Source organism: Canis lupus, chromosome 15, assembly GCF_048164855.1.
Source record: "Canis lupus baileyi chromosome 15, mCanLup2.hap1, whole genome shotgun sequence".
Classification (NCBI taxonomy): Eukaryota; Metazoa; Chordata; class Mammalia; order Carnivora; family Canidae; genus Canis; species Canis lupus.
In genome coordinates, this window is record NC_132852.1 from 54,309,407 (window position 1) to 54,332,372 (window position 22,966).

The window sequence follows — 22,966 nt, forward strand, 5'->3', positions numbered from 1 at the left end:
TAACACCTGTGGTAGCACCATAGTCAAGGTAACAGACATTTCTAACACCTCCCGAAGTTTTCTTGCAACCCTTTGTTTTTGTTTCTTTTTTCTTTGGTACTAAGAACAGGTCACATAAGATCTGCCCTCTTAACAAATTTTCATGTGTGTAATACTGTATCATTAGCTGTAGGCAATTTGTCATACAGTAGACCTCTGGAATTTACTCATCTGGCATAGTTAAAACTTGATACCTATTGAACAACTACTCCCTACTCCCCCCTACTCTCCGCCTCTAGCAATCATTATTATATTCTGTGTTTCTGTAAGCTCGACTATTTAAGTATCTCATAGAAGTCTATTGTGCAGTATTTGTTTTTCTGTGATTGGCATATTTCCCTTAGCATAATGTCCTTCATTTTCAACCATCTTGTCACTAATGGCAGGATCTCCTTCTTTTTATAGGTTGAATAATATTCCACTGCATGTATATACCATGTTTAATCAGTAAAACCTATTGGGATTTCTAATCAAGAGAGTGGACTGTTCTGTCTCCTGTACAGTGATTGTCTCAATGCAACCTGATGTTTCATGTTTTCATGCTTCTTCTCCATCTTTGTTTTTTCTCGTCCATTCTATTGCATTGGCTAAAATTTTCAGGGTAGTGTTGTTTATCAAGATGATAAAAGCCATCCTTATATTTTATGTTTAATGTTTCACAGTTGGAATGAATACAACTAGAAAGTTGGTGTAACTGGACATTGGCCCCCTACATGAATCTAAAATGTATACTTTATATTTTTTACTATAATAACTTGCTGTTAGGGAACAGAGATGGTAAAACTATTTCATTCATTCATTTATTTATTAAAGGTTTTATTTAGTTATTTTAGAGAGAATGTGAATGGAGGGAGGAGCAGAAGGGGGAGAGAGAATCTCAAGCAGACTCTTACTGAGCGTGGAGCCTGACGCAGGGCTTAAACTCATGACCCTGAGACCATGACCTGAGCTGAAACCAAAAGTTGGAGGCTTAACTGATTGAGACACCCATATGCCCGTCATTTATTTATTTATTTTATTAAAATGATCCAACCCCTTCCCCAACTCACTCACATGCTCTCTCTCTCTCTCTCTCTCTCTCTCTCTCAAAATAAAAATAAAATAAAATGATCCCAACCCTTTTAAAGACAGGCACTAATAAAACTTTACCTTTCAACTCAAGCATATCTGTTTTCTTTTTTTTAATTACAAAACAAATACTTAATGGTCAGTGAATTTCATGACCAGTATTGTGGTTATAAGATAAACATTACTGACTTTTTTGGTCTACAATTTCTTTTAGTAACATTGATGTTCAACATTTTAAATAATATATGCAATATTATCATCTGATGTTCTTCTTATTCTTTCCTATTTCAGTGCTGCATACATACCCCAAAACTTAGTGATTTTATAGAATAATTTATTATTATCTCTCATTTGTCCATGGTTTGCCTAGGCTTAGCTGTGTGGTTTTTGCTCAGAGACTCTCAAGCAGTTGCAGTCAGATATCAGCTTCGCTGGACCAGATGGCTCACCCATTCTGCTGGCTGGTGATGCTGGCTATTGTCTGGGGGCTCTGCTGGAGAGCCTGCAATGACTTTTCCATGTGGCTTGGGCTTCTCCTAGTATGTTACCTAGTTTCTAAGTGGGAGCATTCCCAAAGTGGCAAAAAATAGATGATGCCAGGCTGGTTATGTGCTGTGCACAGAATTGGCATGGTATCCCTTTTGCCGCATTTTTTTGGTTAGAAGAGTTACAGGGCCCATCCAGTTTCAAAGCATTAGAGGTTCTCAACCAGACGCAGTGATTGCATGCCTGAGGGAGGAGAGTGTGCTACTGGCATCCTATAATAGAGGCTAAGGATGCTGCTGAACAGCCTACATGCACAGGACAGCGCCCACAACAAGAATTATATTACCCAAAATGTTAGTAATTCCAAGGTTGAGAAACCCTGATTACAGAGATTCTGCCTCTTGTTAGGGGAGTGGGAGGATCACTTCGCAGTAGAGCTTGTGGGATGGGAGATACTGTGGCTGTCCTTGGAAAATACAATTTGCCACACTCTCCTTCCTCTCTTTCATGTCTTCTATCCTCTTTATGTTTTACTGCTTTGCCTTTTCCCCTAAGTGTTCATTTAAAGTTCTAGGTTCTATAAGGAGTTTCTGCAGATTCTTACTTGATCCAGGTCACCTGTACATGCTACTGCCCTGGGTTGATGCAGACACTCTAATAAAAACCATTGCATTGGTCTTGTGGTTCAGGAGCCTATGCAGAAAATTGTTCCAGAAATACATATTGTTTAGTTAGGTTTTGGCCTTCCCAGGTTATTGCTTGGTTCATACCAGCTATATCTGGAGCTAAAAATGTGTCCTGACTTTTTCCTTATTACTTGAGAACTTTTATTTTGTCTTTCTGACTCTTGCCTTGCTTGTACCAGTCCTGCAGACTAGAATCTGTGCCTGGATCTCTGACTTTATGAATAGGTCATCCCCTTGCCACCAAATCCTGACAGATATTAGTTAGATAGAACCAATAGTCCTTTCCACCAAATTTCCTTGATATCATATCCCCTTTGTTTCATAGGAATTCCTTTTTCCATAGTCTACTGCTATGTTTCTCTATGCCTTAACTTCTGGAACCTTTTGCAATTGTCTGTTATGTCCCACAGGTCTGCCTAGTTTCCAGGCTGATGCCCTAATCTCACTCTTCATGCCAGTATTTGACCATCTGGATTACTCTCATGGGGGATTTTTATCTACCCAGTACTTCCCAATTTTGCTTCATAATATAAAAATGTTAAATGATCTATTTGAAATTGTATTTTTGATACTCCAGTATTACTTAGATTTATTGCCATATATTCAACAAAGCTCTGAAAATTTCTTCTTTCCAGACTTAAAATATAATAATTATCTTAATCAAGAATATTTTCTTTACTTCTTTCACTGGGAATTTGCCACTTTACCTACGTTTTTTGTCTTTAATACTTGGAGAATGAACATCCTATATTAGCTTGTCACTGATTTTGTTCTACTGTGGAAAAAGAGTGTGGAACAATAATGAAGATGGTTTTCTTAGACACTTGAGTTTATTCTGTCCACCCATTAAGTGTGAGATATGCATGGATATTTGTATTCCATATTCTCTGATTTTTTTCCCATTCTAGACATAATTCCTCCTTCCTTCTGTCATTTAGATACTATTTGGATCAGTTGTATGTGAATAATCTTTTTGTTAATTATGAACAATAAATACTACTTTAATATGCATAATTTATGAAACTTAATAAACCAGCCACATTTTCAAAAAATGTTATATTAAAAATGATAGTCTTTCCCAAATATTAACCAACAATACTGTATCTTAAGCATTTAATATTTTCCCCTGAAAAGATAAACAACAAAAGGCAGATATACTAGGTTTTTCTTTTCTGATCTTTTCTGGCTAGTATTCTTGACTTCTCTCTGCTGCAAAAGAAGACAAAAGAAGAGGACATTTATGTAGCTGTGGGGGGAAGTGGAATAGTGCAGGAAGCTGCATGATTTCTTTTTTTAAAATTTTTATTTATTTATGATAGTCACACACAGAGAGAGAGAGAGAGGCAGAGACATAGGCAGAGGGAGAAGCAGGCTCCATGCACCGGGAGCTCAACGTGGGATTCGATCCCGGGTCTCCAGGATCGCGCCCTGGGCCAAAGGCAGGCGCTAAACCGCTGCGCCACCCAGGGATCCCCTGATTTCTATTTTCTAAATAGAAAAAAATATTTTTTCTCACTAATTGTCTCTTTATCTGCATTGTCTTTTATTTCTTGGAAGAAAGTCTTCACACTTCTTCAGCCAATTGATCACTTACCTCAATCATGTGTGTGTAAACTGATCCTTTCTATTCAAATCTTCCTTAGCATCACTGGAACAAATAACTATAAATTTTGAGAGAATGTGGACTGATCCACCTAAATTATATCACTTACACCCCTGCCAAGATTATTCTCCATTTGACATTAAGTATTTTTAAACCAGTATCTTCATAAATCTTTAAAAGATTATTAAAATAAATGCATAATGCTTTTTTCTGAAGCTCTTCTGCATTGGCTACTTACTATTTTTCATTCGAGCATTCATCTTAGCCAAGGATGTGATGTGACATTGATTAGGATGGGTGTTAGTCAGAACATGATTGATATATATAGTTATTCTTTTTTCTTAACATCCACATGCAGTAGAATATTCTAATCAGGAGAAGCAAGGTAGATACTCATCTAAAACTCTTAAAGATTTAATGATTATTTCTGCAATTTGTTGCTAGATTTTAGAATGACTATTTAAAAAATTCATGTTGGAGTTAATCATCAGTCTGCAAGTTAAATTCTTGGACAAAAATTTATGTCCACGAGGTAATTCTATAACATATGGTTGATAGTCCTGAATTGAAAATATCTTCACTCTTGGTAATAATTTTCTTTTGAATGTATAACTGATAGAAATTTCTATATCCTGAAGATAAATAAATTATGCTTAAATCTATGTCAGAAGCAGTAATGGCTAAAATGAAACAGGTTAAAAATCTGTTTTCCTTGATTATGACTTAAATATATTATTTTAAGAAATAATATATTGTTTATTATAATAGCAATCATAGCACATCCAAGCTGATGTACTAATAGTTCTATAATTCATTCTTGACTCAACTTTATGTTTCAGGCATTTATCTATAGATTGTTTAAATTTATCTCTGCTAATATGTTATTGGTTCATTAAGAAACATGAAAATCTTTGTAAAAGGAGAATGGATTTTGTAATCCAAAATAGGACTATTTGGTTTTATTTTTTTAAATATTTTTTAAAAATATATTTATGTATTTTAGAGAGGAAGGGAGAGAGAGAAAACGGGAGAGAGAGAATGCGAGCTCATGTGCGAGTGGAGGGAGGCACAGAACGAGAGGGAGAGGGTGAGAATCTCAAGCAGACTCTTCACTGAGTGTGGGACCCAACATGGGGCTCAATCTCACCACCCTTGAGATTATGACCTGAGCTGAAATCAAGAGTTGGAGACTTAACTGACTAATCCAGCCAGGTGCTCCAACTATTTGGTTTTAAAATGTTGTTTTGGCTTTGGATCCTCATTCAAAGCTATTTACCAAAACACACAAGTTGAACTTATACTGCCAATCACCTATTTATATCATGGTGAAGTTATTCTAGTTATGCTTATATTGGACTTAAATCTATCATTTTCTGGAATGTAGAACTAGAATATTATGAAGTGGTTTCCAGAGAAGTCTTTAATTTAAATAGGAATTGTGAAGACTCACTATATACAGGCCTCAAAGAATTTTTCACTAGGAGCTAAAATCAAGGATCATATGAAAAGCCATAAAACTTCCTATGTTATCTAAATAGTGGCTTTTTGCTGTATGTGAGGAAAGAAGCAAAGAAGCAAGTTTCAGTATCTAGGAAACATCTGTGTATTTAGAAATGTAGTTATGGAAAAATACAAAGGAAATGGCACAGGTTTTGGAGTCACTGGGACAAGGTTTATATCCTTTATCTGCTGTTTATTAGCAGTGTGGGCTTGGACAAAGTACTAGATATCTTTTTTCAGAAACCTCAAGTAAGTGGGGGAATATAACTTTGAAGAGTTATATGGAAAGAATGCATGTCAAAATGTCTAACACGGTGCTTGATATATAGTAGGTGTTCAAACTATAGTGGCCTATCTTCCTTCACTATTTTTATTAAGTTCATTCAAACGAACAAAGCAGATTTTTTTATGATACTCCCAAGATTCAATGTATCTTTCTAGGTTCCAGATGAGGGTTTGACTCTGACAATCTCCATAATGCAAAGAGGAGATTTAAACAAACAAAAGAACAAGAATTGGGTGAACTTCACTGGGCCCTTTTTAAAACTGTATTCTTATTTTGGAGTAAATTTGCCTCTCTGTCCAAGGCAGAATGGAATCTAAAAACCCTTTTGGAAAAAAAAATTTTAAAAAAAGATAAAAAAATAAAACCCTTTTGGGGATGTAGGGGATTGAGATCAGTGAAATAACATGAGTGAAGATCAGCTGGTACCTCCTTCAAGGAGAGAACACAGTACAGCCTTGGATGTAGGAACCAGGAGTGGAGGGAGGAGCAAAGAGAAAGGGATCTGTGAGCTGCAACTAACTTGGCACTCAGGGAAATCTTGATGGTTCACAGTCTTGATAATTCATCCTCAGAACCCATGTTTCTGGTAACTGTGCCTGGGAAACTCATTCTAATTAATGGGGTTGAAAAAAAATTGGTAGAAAAAACCTACATTGAGTTGTTGATTGAACAGTGATTGATATGCCTTGTCTTTGTCTAAGTCATAGGCAGTGGTCAAAGAGGAAAGACTTTGCCTGGGATACTGGTGCCTTTGTAACACTTGAAGACTTGCCTTCAGCTTGAGGAATTTTTTAAAAAATTTTTTCTTTTAGAGAGAGAGAGAGAGAGTACAAGTAAGCAGGGATAGGGAGGGGTATGGGAGACGGAGAGAAAGAATCTCAAGCATGCTCCATGCCCAATGCAGAGTCCAGTACAGGGCTTGACTCGGGGCTTGATCCCAGGACCCTGAGATCATTACCCAAGCTGAAATCAAGAGTCAGACACCCTACCAGCTGAGCCACCCAGGAACCCCTTGAGGAATTTTTTCTTAATGGATCTGACTTTGTGAAGTTTAAGTCTTGACCAGGTTGCCAACTTAAAACACAGAGGGCATTGGGCCTTTCTTTACATTTTCTTCTGACATTCCTTTTATTCTTATTTGCATTTCACAGGGTCAAGTGGCAGAAGATGTATTTAGAAATATTTTGGGAGTAGGGTAGTGTTGGTAGGAGATATCAAGAAGGTTTGGATGCCATTCGGATGAGTTTAGAGTTTATTTTCAGGGAAATTAGCAACCATTGAAGGTTTTTATATCCCATGATAGAAAGTGGTCTTTTTAGAGAATGTGTTTTGAAAGTTGTATTAGTTTTCTATGGTTGCTGTAACAAATTACCACAAATATCTTACATCAATACAAATTTATTATGTTATAGTACCATAGGTCAGAAGTTAGCCCAGTTTCAATGGGCTAAAATCAAGGTTGTCCAGGTTGTGTTTCTTATTGGAGAGAATCCATTTCTATGCCCATTTTGGTTGTTGTCAGAATTCAGTTCCTTGCCACTATAACACTAAAGTTCCCATTTCTTTGCTAGCTGGAAGCTGAGGTTCATTCTCAGTTTCTAGAGACTGCCCACATTTCTTGTCTTGTAACCCCTTCTTCCATCTTCAAAATCTTCAATGGCTGGTCAGGTCCTTCTCGTGTGTATAATTCTCCACTACCTCTTCTGTTGTCACATCTCTCTGGCCAAATATTGTCTTCCTTGTCTACTTTAAAGGGCTCATGTGATTGCACAGATCTCACCCATGTAATCCAAAATAATCTCTTATCCCAATTGCATAAACATTATCACAGCTGCAAAGCTACCTTTTTCATGTAAAATAACATATTTATGTGTTCTGAGGATTAGAGTGTGAACATTTTTGGGGAGCCATTATTCTGCCTAACACAAAAGTCTTTAAAGTATAGATTGCATTTTAAATTTAGGAAATAGAGGGGATCCCTGGGTGGCTCAGTGATTTAGCACCTGCCTTTGGCCCAGGGCGTGATCCTGGAGTCTTGAATTGGGCTCCCTTCATGGAGCCTGCTTCTCCCTCTGCCTGTGTCTGCCTCTCTCTGTGTCTCTGATGAGGAAAAAATAAAAATCTTAAAAAAAATAAAAAAAAATAAATTTAGGATATAGAAAATATTGTCCAAGGATAGAGTATGGTTCTTTCTTCAGTCTACATTGGCTAGGAGATTACTCATTTTTGTCCTGTATTCCCTCGTGTCTTGGATATCCAGAATTTCTCTATCATTTCCAGATTTGGAACACCTGGAATTTTCAGTTTTCAGGTTCTTTACTAAGTTCTCAACCAAAGGACTTTCTTGACTTTGTTAATCCCGTAATCTGTCGCTAAACCCAGTTTCTGGCTCTTCCTTCATTTCCTCTCAGCCATATCTGCCTCTGGAATCTCCTACTGCCTTGAGATTATACTCTCATTGGATCTAAATGAGTTCACCTTGTTCTGGAGCTGCCAGGCTTCCTGTTGGACTTGATATGCGATTGACCCTGTCCTGAGGTTCTGTTTTTTACTTCTTACCCATCTGTTAACTCTTTCCCTGTAGCATGCTGCAGTCAGCTCAGCAGTGAGAGAAAGCATGGCCATTCTTAGGAGAGATTATTGCAGTATCTATGATCTTAGCCACAAGAGAAAGCTTCAGACTCTTTGAATACGAGAAGTAGCAGGAAGATAGAAGCCAAAATCTGTTGTGATGCCATGGACTCCCCTGTAATTTTGGGGCTAAGAGCATGGGATTAAGAACCTGACATTTGGCAGTTCCATTCCATGCTCTGATGTCTGTCAGATAATGTTAAGTACTCTTTAAAATTTTTTTTAAAAAAATATTTTATTTATTTATTCATGAGACACACAAAGACAGAGAGAGAGGCAGAGACACAGGCAGAGAGAGAAGCAGGCTCCATGCAGGGAGCCTGACATGGGACTTGATCCTGGGTCTCCAGGATCATGCCCTGGGCTGAAGGCAGCACCAAACCCCTGAGCCACCTGGGCTGCCCTCTTTTTAAAAAAATTTAAATTCAATTTGCCAACATATAGTATAAGTCCAGTGCTCATCCCATCAAGTGCCCTCCTCAGTGCCCATCACCCAGCTACCCCATCCTCCCACCCGACCCCCCTTTCGCAACCCTTTGTTTCTCAGAGTTTGGAGTACCTCTCTGATTTTTTTCCCATTCAGTTTTCCTCCTTTCCCTTATAATCCCTTTCACTATTTCTTATATTACACATATTAGTGAAGCCATATTGACTTATTTCACTCAGCATAATGCCCTCCAGTTCTATCCACATTGAAGCAAGTGGTGGGTATTTGTCTTTTCTGATGGCTGAGTAATATATTGTATATATAGACCACATCTTCTCTATCCATTCATCTGTCAAAAGGACATTGTGGCTCCTTCCACAGTTAGGCTATTGTGGACATTGCTGCTATGAATATTGGGGTGCAGGTGTCCCAGTGTTTCACTACAGCAGTATCTTGGGGGTAAATACCCAGAAGTACAATTGCTGGGTCATAGGGTAGCTCTATTTTTAACTTCTTGAGGAACCTCTCCACTGTTTTCCAGTAAGTACTCTTTTTATTCTCAACTTTCTCATTTGTAAGGTGAGGATGGAAGATAACCTCAAAGGCATTAAAGGAGATAATGTATGTAGCCCTAGTACAGTGTGATAAGTCCTCATTTTATATTTCATTCTTTGTCCTTCATAAAATGATGGAATATGGGTAGAGGCACAACCAAGAAAACATAGGCTACTGGTGTGATACATTTCTACTTGGAAATTTTATTTTGAGTTTGGGAAAAGTAGTGGCTGGTAGAGTCAATGACAAAGCCAGTGGGATGCAGAGGGAGTAGTAGGATGTCATTTGTCTTTAGTGATACTCTCAATCCAGGGTATATATTTGTGAATATCGGTATAGATTCCAACATCTCCTCCCATGAAGTGTCCAACCTCAATCCCCTGGAGCTTGTTTTTGCAGATGACGGTAGCGACGGCCACCTCCTACCAGAGATTGTGCAGAGAGAGGAAGAGAGAGAGAGATGATCAGATCTTGTCATAGGAGACCTCTTGTCCCCAATATGGATAAGCTCTGCCTAGAGGTAGCATGATAGATCATGAAAACAGCACCAGATCAGGAGACAGGAAGCTGAAGTCATTTATCTAGCTTTGCTGTGACTAGCTTTGTTTTGTCTTGAGAAAGTCCGAGAAAAACCTCTCTAGGACTCACATATAAAATGAGTCAAACCTTTTTTATTTGGACTGGTGAAGCCAGTTTCCATTGTGGAAAGTTTGCATTTGTCTAAGCCCATTTTGACTTCCAGCTATAAGAATAAATAATAAATGTAGCAAAGTGGAGGTGCTACATGACATGCTTTAATGAATAAAGACATCTGTAAGGAGGGCACATTACTGAAGGCACAATGGGGGCTTTGCTGCAGCCTTATAAAATTCTCAAAAAATTGTGAGAGGATGAGGGCTTTCTAATTTTTTTTTTTTATTGTCGCGCTTGGTTAACTAGACACATACAAGCAAATGAAAACTGAATATAGAGAAAAGATTACCCCAAAAATTCGGCTGAAGACTTTCACAAATTTAACACATAAGGAGTTCCTGTGGCTTTTCCCTTGTTCGGTTTTCTGGCACTCTTTATCAGACATCACAGGAGCCTCCAGGTTCTGCCTTAAATCAGGATGTCTACCTGAGGGAAGACAATAAAAGAAGCCTTCCTGTTTGCCATTGTTATGGAGTCTCTCCAACCACTACTGTCTCTTTCCACTGGTGTCTTGTGTGTATGTCTGAAACAAAAAGGAATGATCTTATGCATGGTTATAAGAGTTAATCCAGAGGATTTAAAAATAGCCTTTACATCTGTTTAAGAAGCAGAGTTTCCTTTCTACTCTGTGTCCAGTCTTGGAGGAATAAGAGGTGACCCGACTCAGATTCTCAGAGATGTCCTCTCCATGCAAAACAAGCCTATATGCAAGGGAGGAGCACAGCCTCTTCCTTGGGAGTTCTGCCTCTGACTGTCAGGGATGGTGTGGCCTCTGTGCAGAGTCAGATGGCCTGGTGGCTTCAGCACCTGAAACCTCAAGGAGGTAGTGGTATGTCAGCACCCTGGGGAGGGAGGAGCTTTGGACTTCTGAATGGATCTCTTTTTGCTAGATCACCCATGGTCTCTGCCCCTTCTCCTCTCCTCTCTTCTCAGCTATGTAGACCTGGTACTCTTCCTCAGCGCTAACTGATGACTCTGATTTACTGTGGGAGGTACACTCACCGTTGTTGTCCTGGCTCCAGTCCAAACCTGAGAGTAGACAGATGGTGCCTGGACGGACATTGTTGGTGGCGAGGGGTAGAGGCTGGACTTTATTGTTGAGTTTGGCAGGTTTCGCCAGCTTAATGAGCATGAGGTCATCCTGTGGGGAGGTATGGCTAAAGTTCCAGTAGCGGATAATCTGGATGGGGTTAATTGTCTGTTCTGTGCCATCTCTGACTCTGATCCTGAAATTTCCCAGCATCACTTTTAGGTTTCTGGAGGGAGAAGGGGTTGGAAGTAATCACTGTCACTATCACCATCACAATCATCATCATCATCACTGTTGTCAAAGATGATATTGAATGTTACAATGTGTCAGGTAGTACTGTGCCAGTTGCTTTCTTTGGATTACCTCATTGACTGACCACAACTAAACTATGAAGTGGATTCTAATTTTAATCCATTTTACAGGTGAAGTAATGGAGGCACATAGTAGTAATTCACCCATGGTCACAAAGTAAGTGGTGGAGTCTTTAACCACTGTGTTTTCATGTAGTATCTTTAATGTAGAAGAGAGGAAAATTGTGCATGGCATAGAAATACTATTTTCCCTCTACTCTAGCTCCAGCCTATCCAAATGGGCATTTCCATTCTGGTGCAGCTAAGAGAATGGAATGACCCAAGTATTAGAGCTGTTTGCTTCATCAGATCCACTCACAACCCGATTTCATCCTGCTCTCTATCTTTGGAAGGTGATATATGTGGATTAAGTCAATGGATTCTCCTGTTTGCTGGTCTCTGATTAGGTTTTGGTTGATAGCAAGCAATTGGTAGTAATTGGAGGGAGAAAAATGAGGCTGGAGTATTGATCCACCCAGCTCCCTTCCTGCAGGGTTGCTGCATAGTGCTTCCTATCAGGCAGTCCCACCACGCAGTGCTCCCCACCTTCTCTTTCTCTCCCCTGCCCTCCCCTGCTTCCCTGCTCCTCTTCTTGTAACTATTCTCTCTTCTTGCCCCCTTAAGCATAGGGGTAGTAATTATACTTTTCCAATAATAATCCTGGGGGCACTGAACTCTTCTCCTCAGTTTGTCTAATTTGCGTGCACCCTCAGTTACCTGCAGTCCCTTAACTGATATGGCACATTAAGACACATTCATATTTTCAGTAAAGAACTTGAAAAAGCTGAGGGAGACTGAGGAGGCATGCTCTAGGGGGTGGGTTTCCTCACCAGAAGCACTACTGATATTGGAGCTGGATGATTGCTGTGGGGGCTGGCCTGCACACTGTAGGGTGTTCAGTGGCTGCCTTGGTGTGGCCTCTGGTTGCTAGATAGATGCCAAGAGCACAGCACCCTCCTTGGTGCATTGTAACAAACCCAGAGTATCTTCAGACTTTGCCACATGTCCCCTGGAAGGAAGGTTGCCATCATTTGAGAAATATTGATGTAGAATGAGTCACAGGGGCTTCAGGGTGTGGGCGTGAGGGTCCCTGGCACTCACGGTAAGTAGCAGTGAGCTGGGGCTAGCACCCAGTTGTCTTTGATGAGAACACCCACGCAGGGGTTGAAGTGAGATCTGAGGTATGCCAGATAGGGAGCATGGTCTTCTTTTTGCACAGAGTGAGCAGAGAAAACTGTCCCTGAGAAGATAATTAGTATTCTTAATATATAGAACATTCTTAAGAGATAAGACAGGTTTTAAGACAAATAAGACAATCAGCAGTTTCCTAGTTGAAAAGGAATATGAACAATTTTATTTTATTTTTTTGAATATGAACAATTTTAAAGAATTGGCCAAGAAATGTGAAAATGTTTGACCTTCTTTTTCTAATAAAAATTACATACCATTTTATCTAATATTTATAATAATAATTTTTGCTTTAATGTTGATAACATTAAAATCTCAGAAACCACAATGAAAAAGACCCTCTTTCACTGAATGTAGGGATGTGAATTGATTCTGTTTGCAAAGCAATTAGAAATAGGAATCAAGAGTGTAAACAGTGCATCACCTGTAGCCTAATAAAGAAATATTCCAAGATAGACAAAGATTATGAATGTGTGCTCAAATTTAAAATGTTAGCATGTGTTGACTAAGAGGTAGGATTATGAACAATTTATTTTTTTTCTTTTTAATATTTCCAAATTTTTAATATGAACATGCAATATATATTTTTTATTTAAATTCAATTAGCCAACATCATTAGTTTCAGATGTAGAGTTCAGTAATAAATCAATTGCATATAATAACCAGTGCTTATCACATCACATGCCCTCTTTAATGTCCATCACCCAGTTACCCCATCCCCCCCCACCTCCTCTCCAGCAACCCTCAGTTTGTTTCCCAGAGTTAAGAGTCTCTCATGCTTTGTCTCCCTCTCTGATTGTTTGGTTTTTTTTTTTTCCCATTCAGTTTTCTTCCTTCCCTTATGGTCCCCTGCACTATGTCTTATATTCTGCATATAAATGAAACCTTATGATGATGTCTTTCTTTGATTGGCTTATTTCACTTAGTATAATACTCTCCGGTTCCATCCATATCGACATAAATGGTAGGTATTCATCCTTTGTGATGGCTGAGTAATATTTCATTATAATATTTCATTATACACACACACACACAATATCTTTATCCATATCTTTATCCATTCATTTGTTGAAAGATATCTCAGATCCTCCCACAGTTTGGCTATTGTGGACATTGCTGCTATGAACATCGCAGTGCAGGTGCCCCTTTATTTCACTACATCTGTATCTTTGGGGTAAATAGCCAGTAGTGCAATTGCTGAGTCATAGGGTAGCTCTGTTTTACCAAATTATCCCATCCTCTACCCCCCTTCCCTCCAGCAACCCTCTAGTTTGTTTCCTAGAGTTAAGAGTCTCTCATTTTAAAAAATGAATTAAGAAAAACACTTGAGAAGAAAAAGAGGAAGGCTGCTTGTAGTGTCAGAAATAAAGTACTATTCTTATCTTGGCTGTCCTTCGTTCTTTCATTAATCCTTCCCAAGCCTTGGCCTATACCTCCCTACACCCTTTTATGTTCACACAGAAATCCCAAGGGAAGAAAAGGTGGCATATTAATAAGGACAAGAGGCATTAAGCTTGTTCTAAGTGCTTTACATGGATTTATTTAACATTTCACAACATCTCTATAATACAGGTAGTAATATCCCCATTTTAACTAAAGAAACTGAAGCACAGATGGGTTAATTTACTAGTCCAAGCTCACACAGCTAATAGTGATGCAACACAGGCAGTCAGAAAGTGGTGGGAAGTGCCTCACCAGCAAATTATGCCATCAGAAGGAGTTCTTGGAAGTCAGGGGGTGCAGGAAGTAGGGCACTCCCATTTCATCTTGTTTCTACCTTCTTCATTCCCTACATTCTGAGTCTCTTAGTTTTTGAAACACGGGGAGTATCAGACTTCAAAATGAGTCCTCTGGCCCTCTTACTACACTGGGACTTGCCCTGTGGGTGATGAGGCACACATATGGACTCACCTTGCTCATTGCTGAGCATTCTCCAAGGTGAGTGAGCACCATCACCCACTCTGTAGCTTAGCACTGGAAGGGTGGGCTCAGCCTCCTGAGAGCCTTTGGGTGGGTCCAAGGAGCAGAGATACCTAATTCTGTCCATGACCATTTTTCCTAGGCTCTTCTTTTGTACCCTCCACACACCCCAGTCTGCCTTACTCCAGCCTACACTATTAACCAGTGCCTTATAGGACAGAGTAGGTGGTCATGGGTACATACCAGCAAGGACACCCAAATAGAAGATAAATTTCATAGCAGTCCAGATCTTTCCTTGGGAGATGCAGAAGATCAGAGTATGGAACTCTCAGGACAGTGTTCTCGTCAGGAACACCTGGTAGAACCAGTGGATATGGTTAGGCATGGGGATATGAAATGGGATTGGAAAGCAGCTCTGGGCATAAACGGGGGCAGAAGAGGACTCCAGGTAGACAGATGAAGGCCCTTTTCCTCCAGGGAAGATGCACTGTGCCTCTCTTAGATCTTTTAGGGAAGAAAAAAAAAAAAAGAAAAAGAAAGAAAAGCCTAGTTTCATAGACTTAGACTTGCAGATCCAGGTCCCTCTACTTGCTCTCCCTAAAAGCCCATCTACCCAAATCAGCTGTCTATGGGGAAGTGAGCTCCAGGCTCAGGACTTATCTTCCATATGGAGTTTCTGAGGCCAGGGCTGTGGGGGACAAGATTCACCACCTTAGCTCAGGCGGTGTCCCCAGGTTTACTCTGAACCTCCCCAGGTTTACTCTGAACCCCCTAATACTTATACGTTTCCTTAGCCCCTCCCATCTTTATTACACTTCCTTCAACTTTCCCTGTGATCACTGTTTGTTTCATCACTCAGCCATCATCACCAACTTGGTCTGTTGTCCTCATCACCAGCTTCTCACAAAGGGCATGTGGAAATGAAAAGCCCTCAGGGAACCTAGTTATTTTGACAGTTGGGGAATGGTCTCTATTCTAGATTATAGAGGCTCTACGGTGTATTACCTAGGACCTACTGGGTATTGGTGACAATTCAGAAGACAGGACCTGTCAGTGCTTTTTACCTAATGAAAAATTTCTTAGTCAATAGTAAACTTCAGGGTCATCCTCAGATAATTCGGAGCACACTCTTAGAAGAACACTTTACTAAATTCTTTATAGATACTGTCCTTGGTGATTTTGTATGAGGTCAGTCTGGGATGTAAAACTAATTATACTTTGTATCACTCTAGTCCTTCAAAGTCTTCTGAGCCCATAATCTCATTCCAGTGGCACAACAAGCCTGAAAGGTTAGCGGGGCTGGTATCGTTTTTTATCTTGATCTGCAGGTAACAGAACTGAAACAGAATTTATATCAGTGTCTCAAAATCACACAAGATTGCAAAGACTAGAAGTAGAATCTAGGTCTTATCGTTGACACACATAGATTTTCAACCACCTCCTCCGAGCTTCAGCTAATCAACTGGCTTTCTTGGATCTTGAAAGCATACATTTCCTCACAGAAATTCCCTGAAGTGTGAAATGAAAAAGAGACATGGCACATACTTTCCTGACCTTCACAGTGAACACAGAAGTTCACTGGGGAGTAGGGCTGGTTTCTGAATCGTGCTTAAGGCTCAAAGACAGGATGGAGCTGTGGAAGGTTTTCTGCGGTGACGGAGGGATTAGTTAACAGGAGTGAAACTTCAGAGAGAGAGAGAGAGAAAGATATTTTCATTACTCTGAGGTTGTTGGTTCTAGATTTTTTTTTTTTTTTATAAGAAAGCTTATGGACCAGGAGGGGAGTTTGAGGCCTTTCCAAAGACAGCAGATTTCCTGGAGGAGGCTGGTCTGTGAGCTTCAAATTAGTATCTCCAGCCCAGACCTCCTATCCCCACAGATACAGCTGTCTCCTAGAAACCATTTTTTTTTCTTGCATCTGCTTTAGGTTCCTGAAATATAGCATGTCAGAATTTTACCCTTTATTCCTCCAGCCTTTGAATGCATTCTTTTGCCTCTTTTCCTTATTTTAGGAGATAACTTTACCTCCTACTTGTTTGATTTCTTTTTCTCACCATTCAACCTCAAACCATCCTACTTCCAGCAGTCTCTTAAATCCATCCTTACCTTTCCATTCACACTGCTGTCATCCTAATCCAGGCCATAATCTTGTGCTTGAACTAATATATGTGCCCATCTGGTGTTGCTGAACCGGACATTCTCTTTATTTAGAATTGTTTCTTCCCCCCTCTAAAATGCATGTGAAAATAATGTCATGCTCCTTTTAAAATCTCTTCAGTGGTTCCCTATTGCCTATAGAGTAAACCCTTAGCATGCTGTAGAGGCCTCCCTTGGTCCTCATCTCATTGTGTTCCATAACCCTTTCTTCTCAGCTTCTCTCCTCTACCCCTCTTCCACCCACCCTGCCCCACATACTTTCTCCAGGCCTAACAAAGTACTTCAAAGGGTGGATTTTCTTATTTCAGTACTAATAACCTTTTTATATTATGTTGGCTTTTGAGTGCTTCCTGTAGTTTGCCAATCCCATTTATTTTTCCCTTTTTTCTTAAAGGTTTACTTATTTGAGAGAGAGAAAGTGAGAGCACGAGGAGGGGCAAAGGGAGAATCCTCAAGCAGACATCCTGCTGAGCACAGGGTGCATTGTGGGGCTCAATCCCATGACCCCGAGATCATGACCTGAACCGAAATCAAGAGTCGGTCATTGAACAACTGAGTCACGCAGGTGCCTCTTTTTCCTTTTTTGTTTTAGGATACTGATATCTGATATGGACATCATTCTTAAAGCTTATCTTTGAAAAAAATAACCTTAGAATTCTGTGGATGGATGTGTGTGTGTACAAAACTCAGCATTTCCTTATATGTCTGTGATTTTTTTGTTATTAATTTTTTGTTAGTATTATTACTGGATTCCTTGTACACATGGAGACATATATGTTCCTAGCCTCATTCCACAAATTATCTGGTTTATAGAGACTCTAATTCAGTTATTGTTTCATTCTACTAACTGACTTTCTTTTTAAAAAAATTTATTTTTATTTTTATTTATTTATTTATTTTTTATTATTTTTTTAAGATTTATTTATGATAGACATAGAGAGAAAGAGGCAGAGATAAGGAGGAGGGAGAAGCAGGCTCCATGCTGGGAGCCTGATGCGGGACTCGATCCCGGGACTCCAGGATCGCGCCCTGGGCCAAAAGCAGGCGCCAAACCACTGAGCCACCCAGGGATCCCCCCCCAAATTTTTTTAAAAATTTAAATTCAATTTGCCAACATATAGTATAACACCCAGTGCTCATCTCATCAAGTGCCCTACTTAGTGCCTGTCACCTAGTTACCCCATCGCCCACCCACCTCCCCTTCTGCAACCCTTTGTTTGTTTCCCAGAGTTAGGAGTCTCTCATGATTTGTCTCCGTCTCTAATTTTTCCCACTCAGTTCCCCTCCTTTCCCTGTAATCCCTTTCACTATTTCTTATATTCCACGTATGAGTGAAACCCTGATTTTTCTATTTAGGTAATATTCTTGTTATATCCTGCCACCAAAAATCAATTTGGAAAAGGCAGCTATAGAGAAGGGAGAAAAAGAGAGAGCAGAGGAGGGCATGTAGTGAGAACAGATTTAGAGCCCTGACAAGAACCACTTATGTTGGTATTGGTTGGTTTTCTTCAGATGGTGTCTGTGGTTGGGAGACACGACCTGTACAGGTGAAGCAGTTCTGAGGAGGGATAGGCTAGGTACCACCCGCATAAAAGGGAGGGGGGGCCATGTCACACAGAAGGGCGGGACACAGCTCTGCTTCATCTGAGTAGCCCAGAAAGGACAGGGGTCAATGGGACATGTAGAGGGAGGGCTGGTCACACATTGTGGGGGAAGGGATTGGTGATAAGAACTGAGAGGCTAGGGGAGGCTTGGGATGAATTTTAACTCCACAGATGGTTTACTTGACTCCTGCTTTGGAATTCTTTTCCCTAGCTGAGATAGATAAAGCTCAGATCCTTGGGCCTCATCTTCCCATAGGGCGGGCTTCAGTTAGCCTGAGAAGACCTCCATGCCTACTGACTGGTGGGCGGCTATGACTGGTGAGACTCCTTTCATGCAGAGGATCAAGAGTGGCAGGAGACAACCTCTAGAAGACAGACTTTTGTAGAATCCTTATCCTCATTTCTCCCCCCTGCACCTTCTGCTGCCCAGAATCCCCACGCAGGACATAAGTTCTCTGCCTGCTTTGTGCCTGTTAGTTTCCACTACACCCTTATCCTCAGCACAGGATTCAGGCGTCAACATGAATTGTATCCTATTAACTTTGCTGATGGTGACTGGTGAGTGACCGAAGGGAATTCTTTGTCAAGTTCATTAGGACTCTGTTGGGGAGTGAGACTGTGACACCATATTGGGGAGGGAGAGCTGCGGGATCAGGGACATGGAAGTTTGGGAAATGGGTGATACATTACTCATTTTATGTACAGGCTCAGTCATCGGTAGGACCTAACTAAAACTTCTACTGTGAGCTCAAGCCTCCTCCTAATGTCTTATAAAGTTCTTGGGCTAAAATATGGAAGCATGCCAGAAGGGGGGATGGAGATGGGAGCCTGGAAGAGGGCATAGGAACATATGAAAGACATAGAAAACAAAAAGGCAGGTATTCTGCTATAAGGGTCAAAAGGAAAAGGTTGATTTTGCTCTTGGGTTTTAAAATATAATGTGGAATAATAAGAATAATCACCATCACCACTGCTACATTAAAAGCACAGAACTATATAGTGCTTTTATAATAGATACTGTTCTCTTCATATTAACTCATTTGATTCTTATAACACCTTTGTGAGGTAAGTAGTAATATTATTCTTTTTTTTTTTGATGAGGAAACTAAGTAATTAAGTAACTTGCCAGCAATGAAGTTGGTATGGCTCTGTAATTAAGAAATTATGCTCTCCTACCTAGTTGTATGGCCTGGGACAAATACCCTAACCTCTCTGAGCCTCAGTTTCCATATGTGCAATGTGAGAAAAATACCCATTTTTCAAAAACATCAGTGCTTCCTAAACCTATACTAGACTGAGTGGAGATAACCATGTTAAGTGGGACAGGGAGTGGGGCTTTCAGATAGAGGAGCCAGTAGGTGTGAAGGGCATGAGGTGTGATATGTTAACTGAAAGACCATCTGTATGGCTGGAGCAAAGAGGAAGGAAGTAGTTTAAGAGTCATATACTAGAGGGTCTTCTAGCCTTAGTTTTAGAAATGATCCTGGATATAATAGGAGTCATTTAAAGAGTTTTATTTTTTAATTAAAAAATATTTTATTTATTTGACGGAGAAAGCAAGCGAGCACAAGCAGGGGGAGCAGCAGAGGGAGAGGGAGAAGCAGGCTTCCCGCTGAGCAGGGAGCCCGATGCGGGGCTCGATCCCAGGACCCTGAGCCAAAGGCAGACGCTTAACCGACTGAGCAGCCAGGCACCCCTAATGAGTTTAAAATATCAGTTATATTACTATATGATTTAGAAAGATTCACGTGACTGTAGTGTGGAGAATGGATTTGGGCAGAGATATGGGTTATAGGTGGAAAAGATCTTAAGAGAAATTTAAGAGACTGTTGCAACTTGCTGGGCAACAGAGTGGACTAGGGTAGTGGCAGTGAGTCTGAAATAAAAGGATATCAGAGGCAATAATGAGATAGAAGTCATGATCAGTTGAATGTGAGGAATGAAGGGTAGGAAAAAAGTAAAGGATGTCATCCAGATTTCTGGTTGGGTGAATGGTGGTACAATTTACTAAAATCAGGGGCACTGGAAAAGGAGGTATTTGGAGAGGGAGACAGGTTACTTTTTTGATATTACTCAGTTCAAAGTACTTTTGAGACATCAAATGGAGATGTCCACCAGAATATAAGGGTCGGGAACTCATGACAGGGGCTGAGCTGGGATGCAGAGTTTGGAATTTGGGAATTTTGACAAGATTTGAATTCATAGGAATGAGTTGGAAAACATTACTTGAAAATAATTTATGGAAATGTGTAAAAGAACTATGAAGAATTCCAACCGCCTTTTTTGATTTAAAATTCTTATTTTGAGATAATTATACTTATACAGGAAGTTGTAAGAAATGTATAGAGTACCATGTGCCTTTTGTCTAGTTTCCACCGTGGTAATATGCTGTATAACTATGGCAGGAAATGATAGCGAACCATGAACTTGACATTGGTACCATCCAGTTTATTCAGCTTTCCTCAGTTTTATGTGTGGGTGTATTTAACTATGTGCACTTCACTTGCCTAGGCCTATGCATCCACCACCACATTGAAGACATAGAACAGTCCACCACCGCAGCATCCCTCCTGTTATCCTTCTATGGATGCACCATCACATTCTCCCTCCTCCGCATGGCTCCCCCTCCCTAACCCATGGCAACTACTACAGTGTTCTCCATTCCCTTAATGTTGTTGAATGTTATACAAATGGAATCATACAGTGTATTTTAGGATTGGCTCTTTTCACTCAGCATAATTCCCTTGGGATTTGTCCAAGTTGTGTGTATATCAACACTTCATTCTTTTTATTACTCTTACTCTGGTGTATGGATGCACTATTACTCTGGGGTATAGATGCACTCTGGTTTAGATTATTTATTTATTTATTCATGAGAGACACAAAGAGAGAGAGAGACAGAGACAGAGACAGAGACACAGGCAGAGGGAGAAGCAGGCTCCCTTCAGGGAGCCCGACATGGGACTCGATCCTGGGTCTTCAGGATCAGGCCCTGGGCTGAAGGCAGGCGCGAAACTGCTGAGCCAACCGCCTTTTTTGATTAGATTTTTAAAAAAAGATTTTAATTATTCATGAGAGGCAGAGAGAGAGAGGCAGAGACATAGGCAGAGGGAGAAGCAGGCTCCCTGCGGGGAGGCCAATGTGGAACTCGATCACAGGACCCTGGGATCATGCCCTGAGCCAAAGGCAGATGCTCTACCACTGAGCCACCCAGGTGCCCTGATTGTTTTTTTTTTGACCGTTGAGTCTGAGAGTATGTATATAGTCTAGATACAAGTCCTTTGTCAGCTAGGAGGTTTGCATGTATCTTTTATAAAGCAATTTTTTTCAATTTTGATGAGGTCCAATTTATCATTTGATCCATATGTTATTCAGAAGTGTGTTGTTTAATCCCCCCACATTTTGGGATTTTCCATTTATCTTTCCGATATTGATTTCTAGTTTAATTCCACTGTGGCATGAGAGCAGAAATTGTATGATTCTCAATTCTTTTAAGTTTGTGTAGGTGTGTTGTGTGGTCCAGAATGTGGTCTATCTTGATGAGTGTTCCATGTGAGCCTGAGAAAAATGTGTGTTCTGCTGTTTTGCAGGACTTAAGCAAGGTCCTGACTGGTTTTCTGCCTGCTGGAACTGTTCATTCCTGAGAGAGGGGTGTTGAAGTCTTCACAGAGGAGAGTGGATTTATCTATTTTTCTTTGCAGTTCTAGCAGCTCTTGTCTCACAAAGTTTGATGCTCTGTGATTTTGCACATGCACCCTAAGGATTGTTATGTCTTCTTGGATAATTGATCCCTTTGCTATAATGTAATAATGCCTGTCTTAATCTCTGATAACTTTCCTTGAAGTCTGTTCTGTCTGAAATTAATATAGTACTCCTGCTTTCTTTTGATGAAATGTTAGTGGGGTCTATCTTTCTCCATCCATTTACTTTTGGTCTATATGTCTTTATATTTAAAGTGGGTTTAGGGGTGCTTGGCTGCCTCATCTGGAGGAGAATGTGACTCTTGATCTCGAGGTCATGAGTTTGAGTTCCATGTTGAGTGTAGAGGTTACTTAAATAAAACTTCAAATAATTTAAAGTGGGTTTATTGTAGAGAACATACAGTTGGGTTTTATGTTTTTATTTTTATTTTTTTAATTTTTATTTATTTTTTTAAAACTTATTTATGATAGTCACAGAGAGAGAGAGAGAGAGAGAGAGAGAGAGAGAGAGAGAGGCAGAGACACAGGCAGAGGGAGAAGCAGGCTCCATGCACCGGGAGCCCGACGTGGGATTCGATCCCGGGTCTCCAGGATCGCGCCCTGGGCCAAAGGCAGGCGCCAAACTGCTGTGCCACCCAGGGATCCCTATATTTTTATATGTTCTAACAATCTCTGTGTTTTATTTTATTTTTTTTTAATTTAAATTCAGTTAGCCCACATAAAGTACATACATTAATTTCAGATAATAGTGTTCAATGATTTATCAGTTGCGTATAACACCCATTGCTCATCACATCACTTGCCCTCCTTAATGCCCATCACCAAATTACCCCATCTGGCACCCACCTCTCCTCCTTCAACCCTCAGTTTGTTTCCTAGAGTTAAGAGTCTCATGGTTTTCCTCCCTCTCTGATGACCTCTCATTCAGTTTTAATTGATGTGTATGCATTATTGACATTCAAAGTGATTAGTGATATAGTTGGATTAATATCCACCATATTTGCTATTGTTTTCTATTTGTTGTTTTATGTTCCCATTTTTG

The 22,966-nt window shown here is 40.1% G+C and overlaps 2 protein-coding genes across 4 annotated transcripts in view; one reads left to right on the plus strand and one right to left on the minus strand.

Annotated features, from left to right (window-relative positions):
- Positions 1-9,464: 9,464 nt before the first annotated feature.
- Positions 9,465-15,310, minus strand: PRSS37 (serine protease 37). The gene is made up of 6 exons (XM_072777473.1): positions 15,174-15,310; positions 14,706-14,817; positions 12,456-12,594; positions 10,977-11,230; positions 10,264-10,400; positions 9,465-9,703 (listed from the first exon to the last, which is right to left on the minus strand). Exons 2-6 carry the CDS (start codon positions 14,737-14,739, stop codon positions 9,563-9,565), a joined length of 705 nt encoding a protein of 234 aa, XP_072633574.1. The 5' UTR covers positions 14,740-14,817; positions 15,174-15,310; the 3' UTR covers positions 9,465-9,562.
- Positions 14,363-22,966, plus strand: part of LOC140605248 (putative inactive serine protease 58) — a 47,216-nt gene continuing 38,612 nt past the window's right edge. The window contains exon 1 of one of the 3 annotated variants that reach the window (XM_072777471.1): positions 14,363-14,480. In XM_072777471.1, coding sequence (XP_072633572.1) covers positions 14,444-14,480 — 37 coding nt within the window. In that variant the 5' untranslated portion in view covers positions 14,363-14,443. Of the gene's footprint in view, positions 14,481-18,277; positions 18,782-22,966 lie in introns of those variants that run through there. The other 2 variants (XM_072777472.1, XM_072777470.1) reach the window with 2 other exon arrangements.

What these genes read in the sequence shown, in the direction of transcription:
- PRSS37 (XM_072777473.1), bottom strand. Translation starts at nt 14,739, where the DNA reads ATGAAATTTATCTTCTATTTGGGTGTCCTTGCTG. An exon ending in CCAGCTCACTGCTACTTACC is followed by an intron (nt 11,231 to 12,455) that starts GTGAGTGCCAGG and finishes TTCTCCCTCCAG; the next exon opens with AAACCTAAAAGTGATGCTGG. An exon ending in CTGGAGCCAGGACAACAACG is followed by an intron (nt 10,401 to 10,976) that starts GTGAGTGTACCT and finishes GTCTTCCCTCAG; the next exon opens with GTAGACATCCTGATTTAAGG.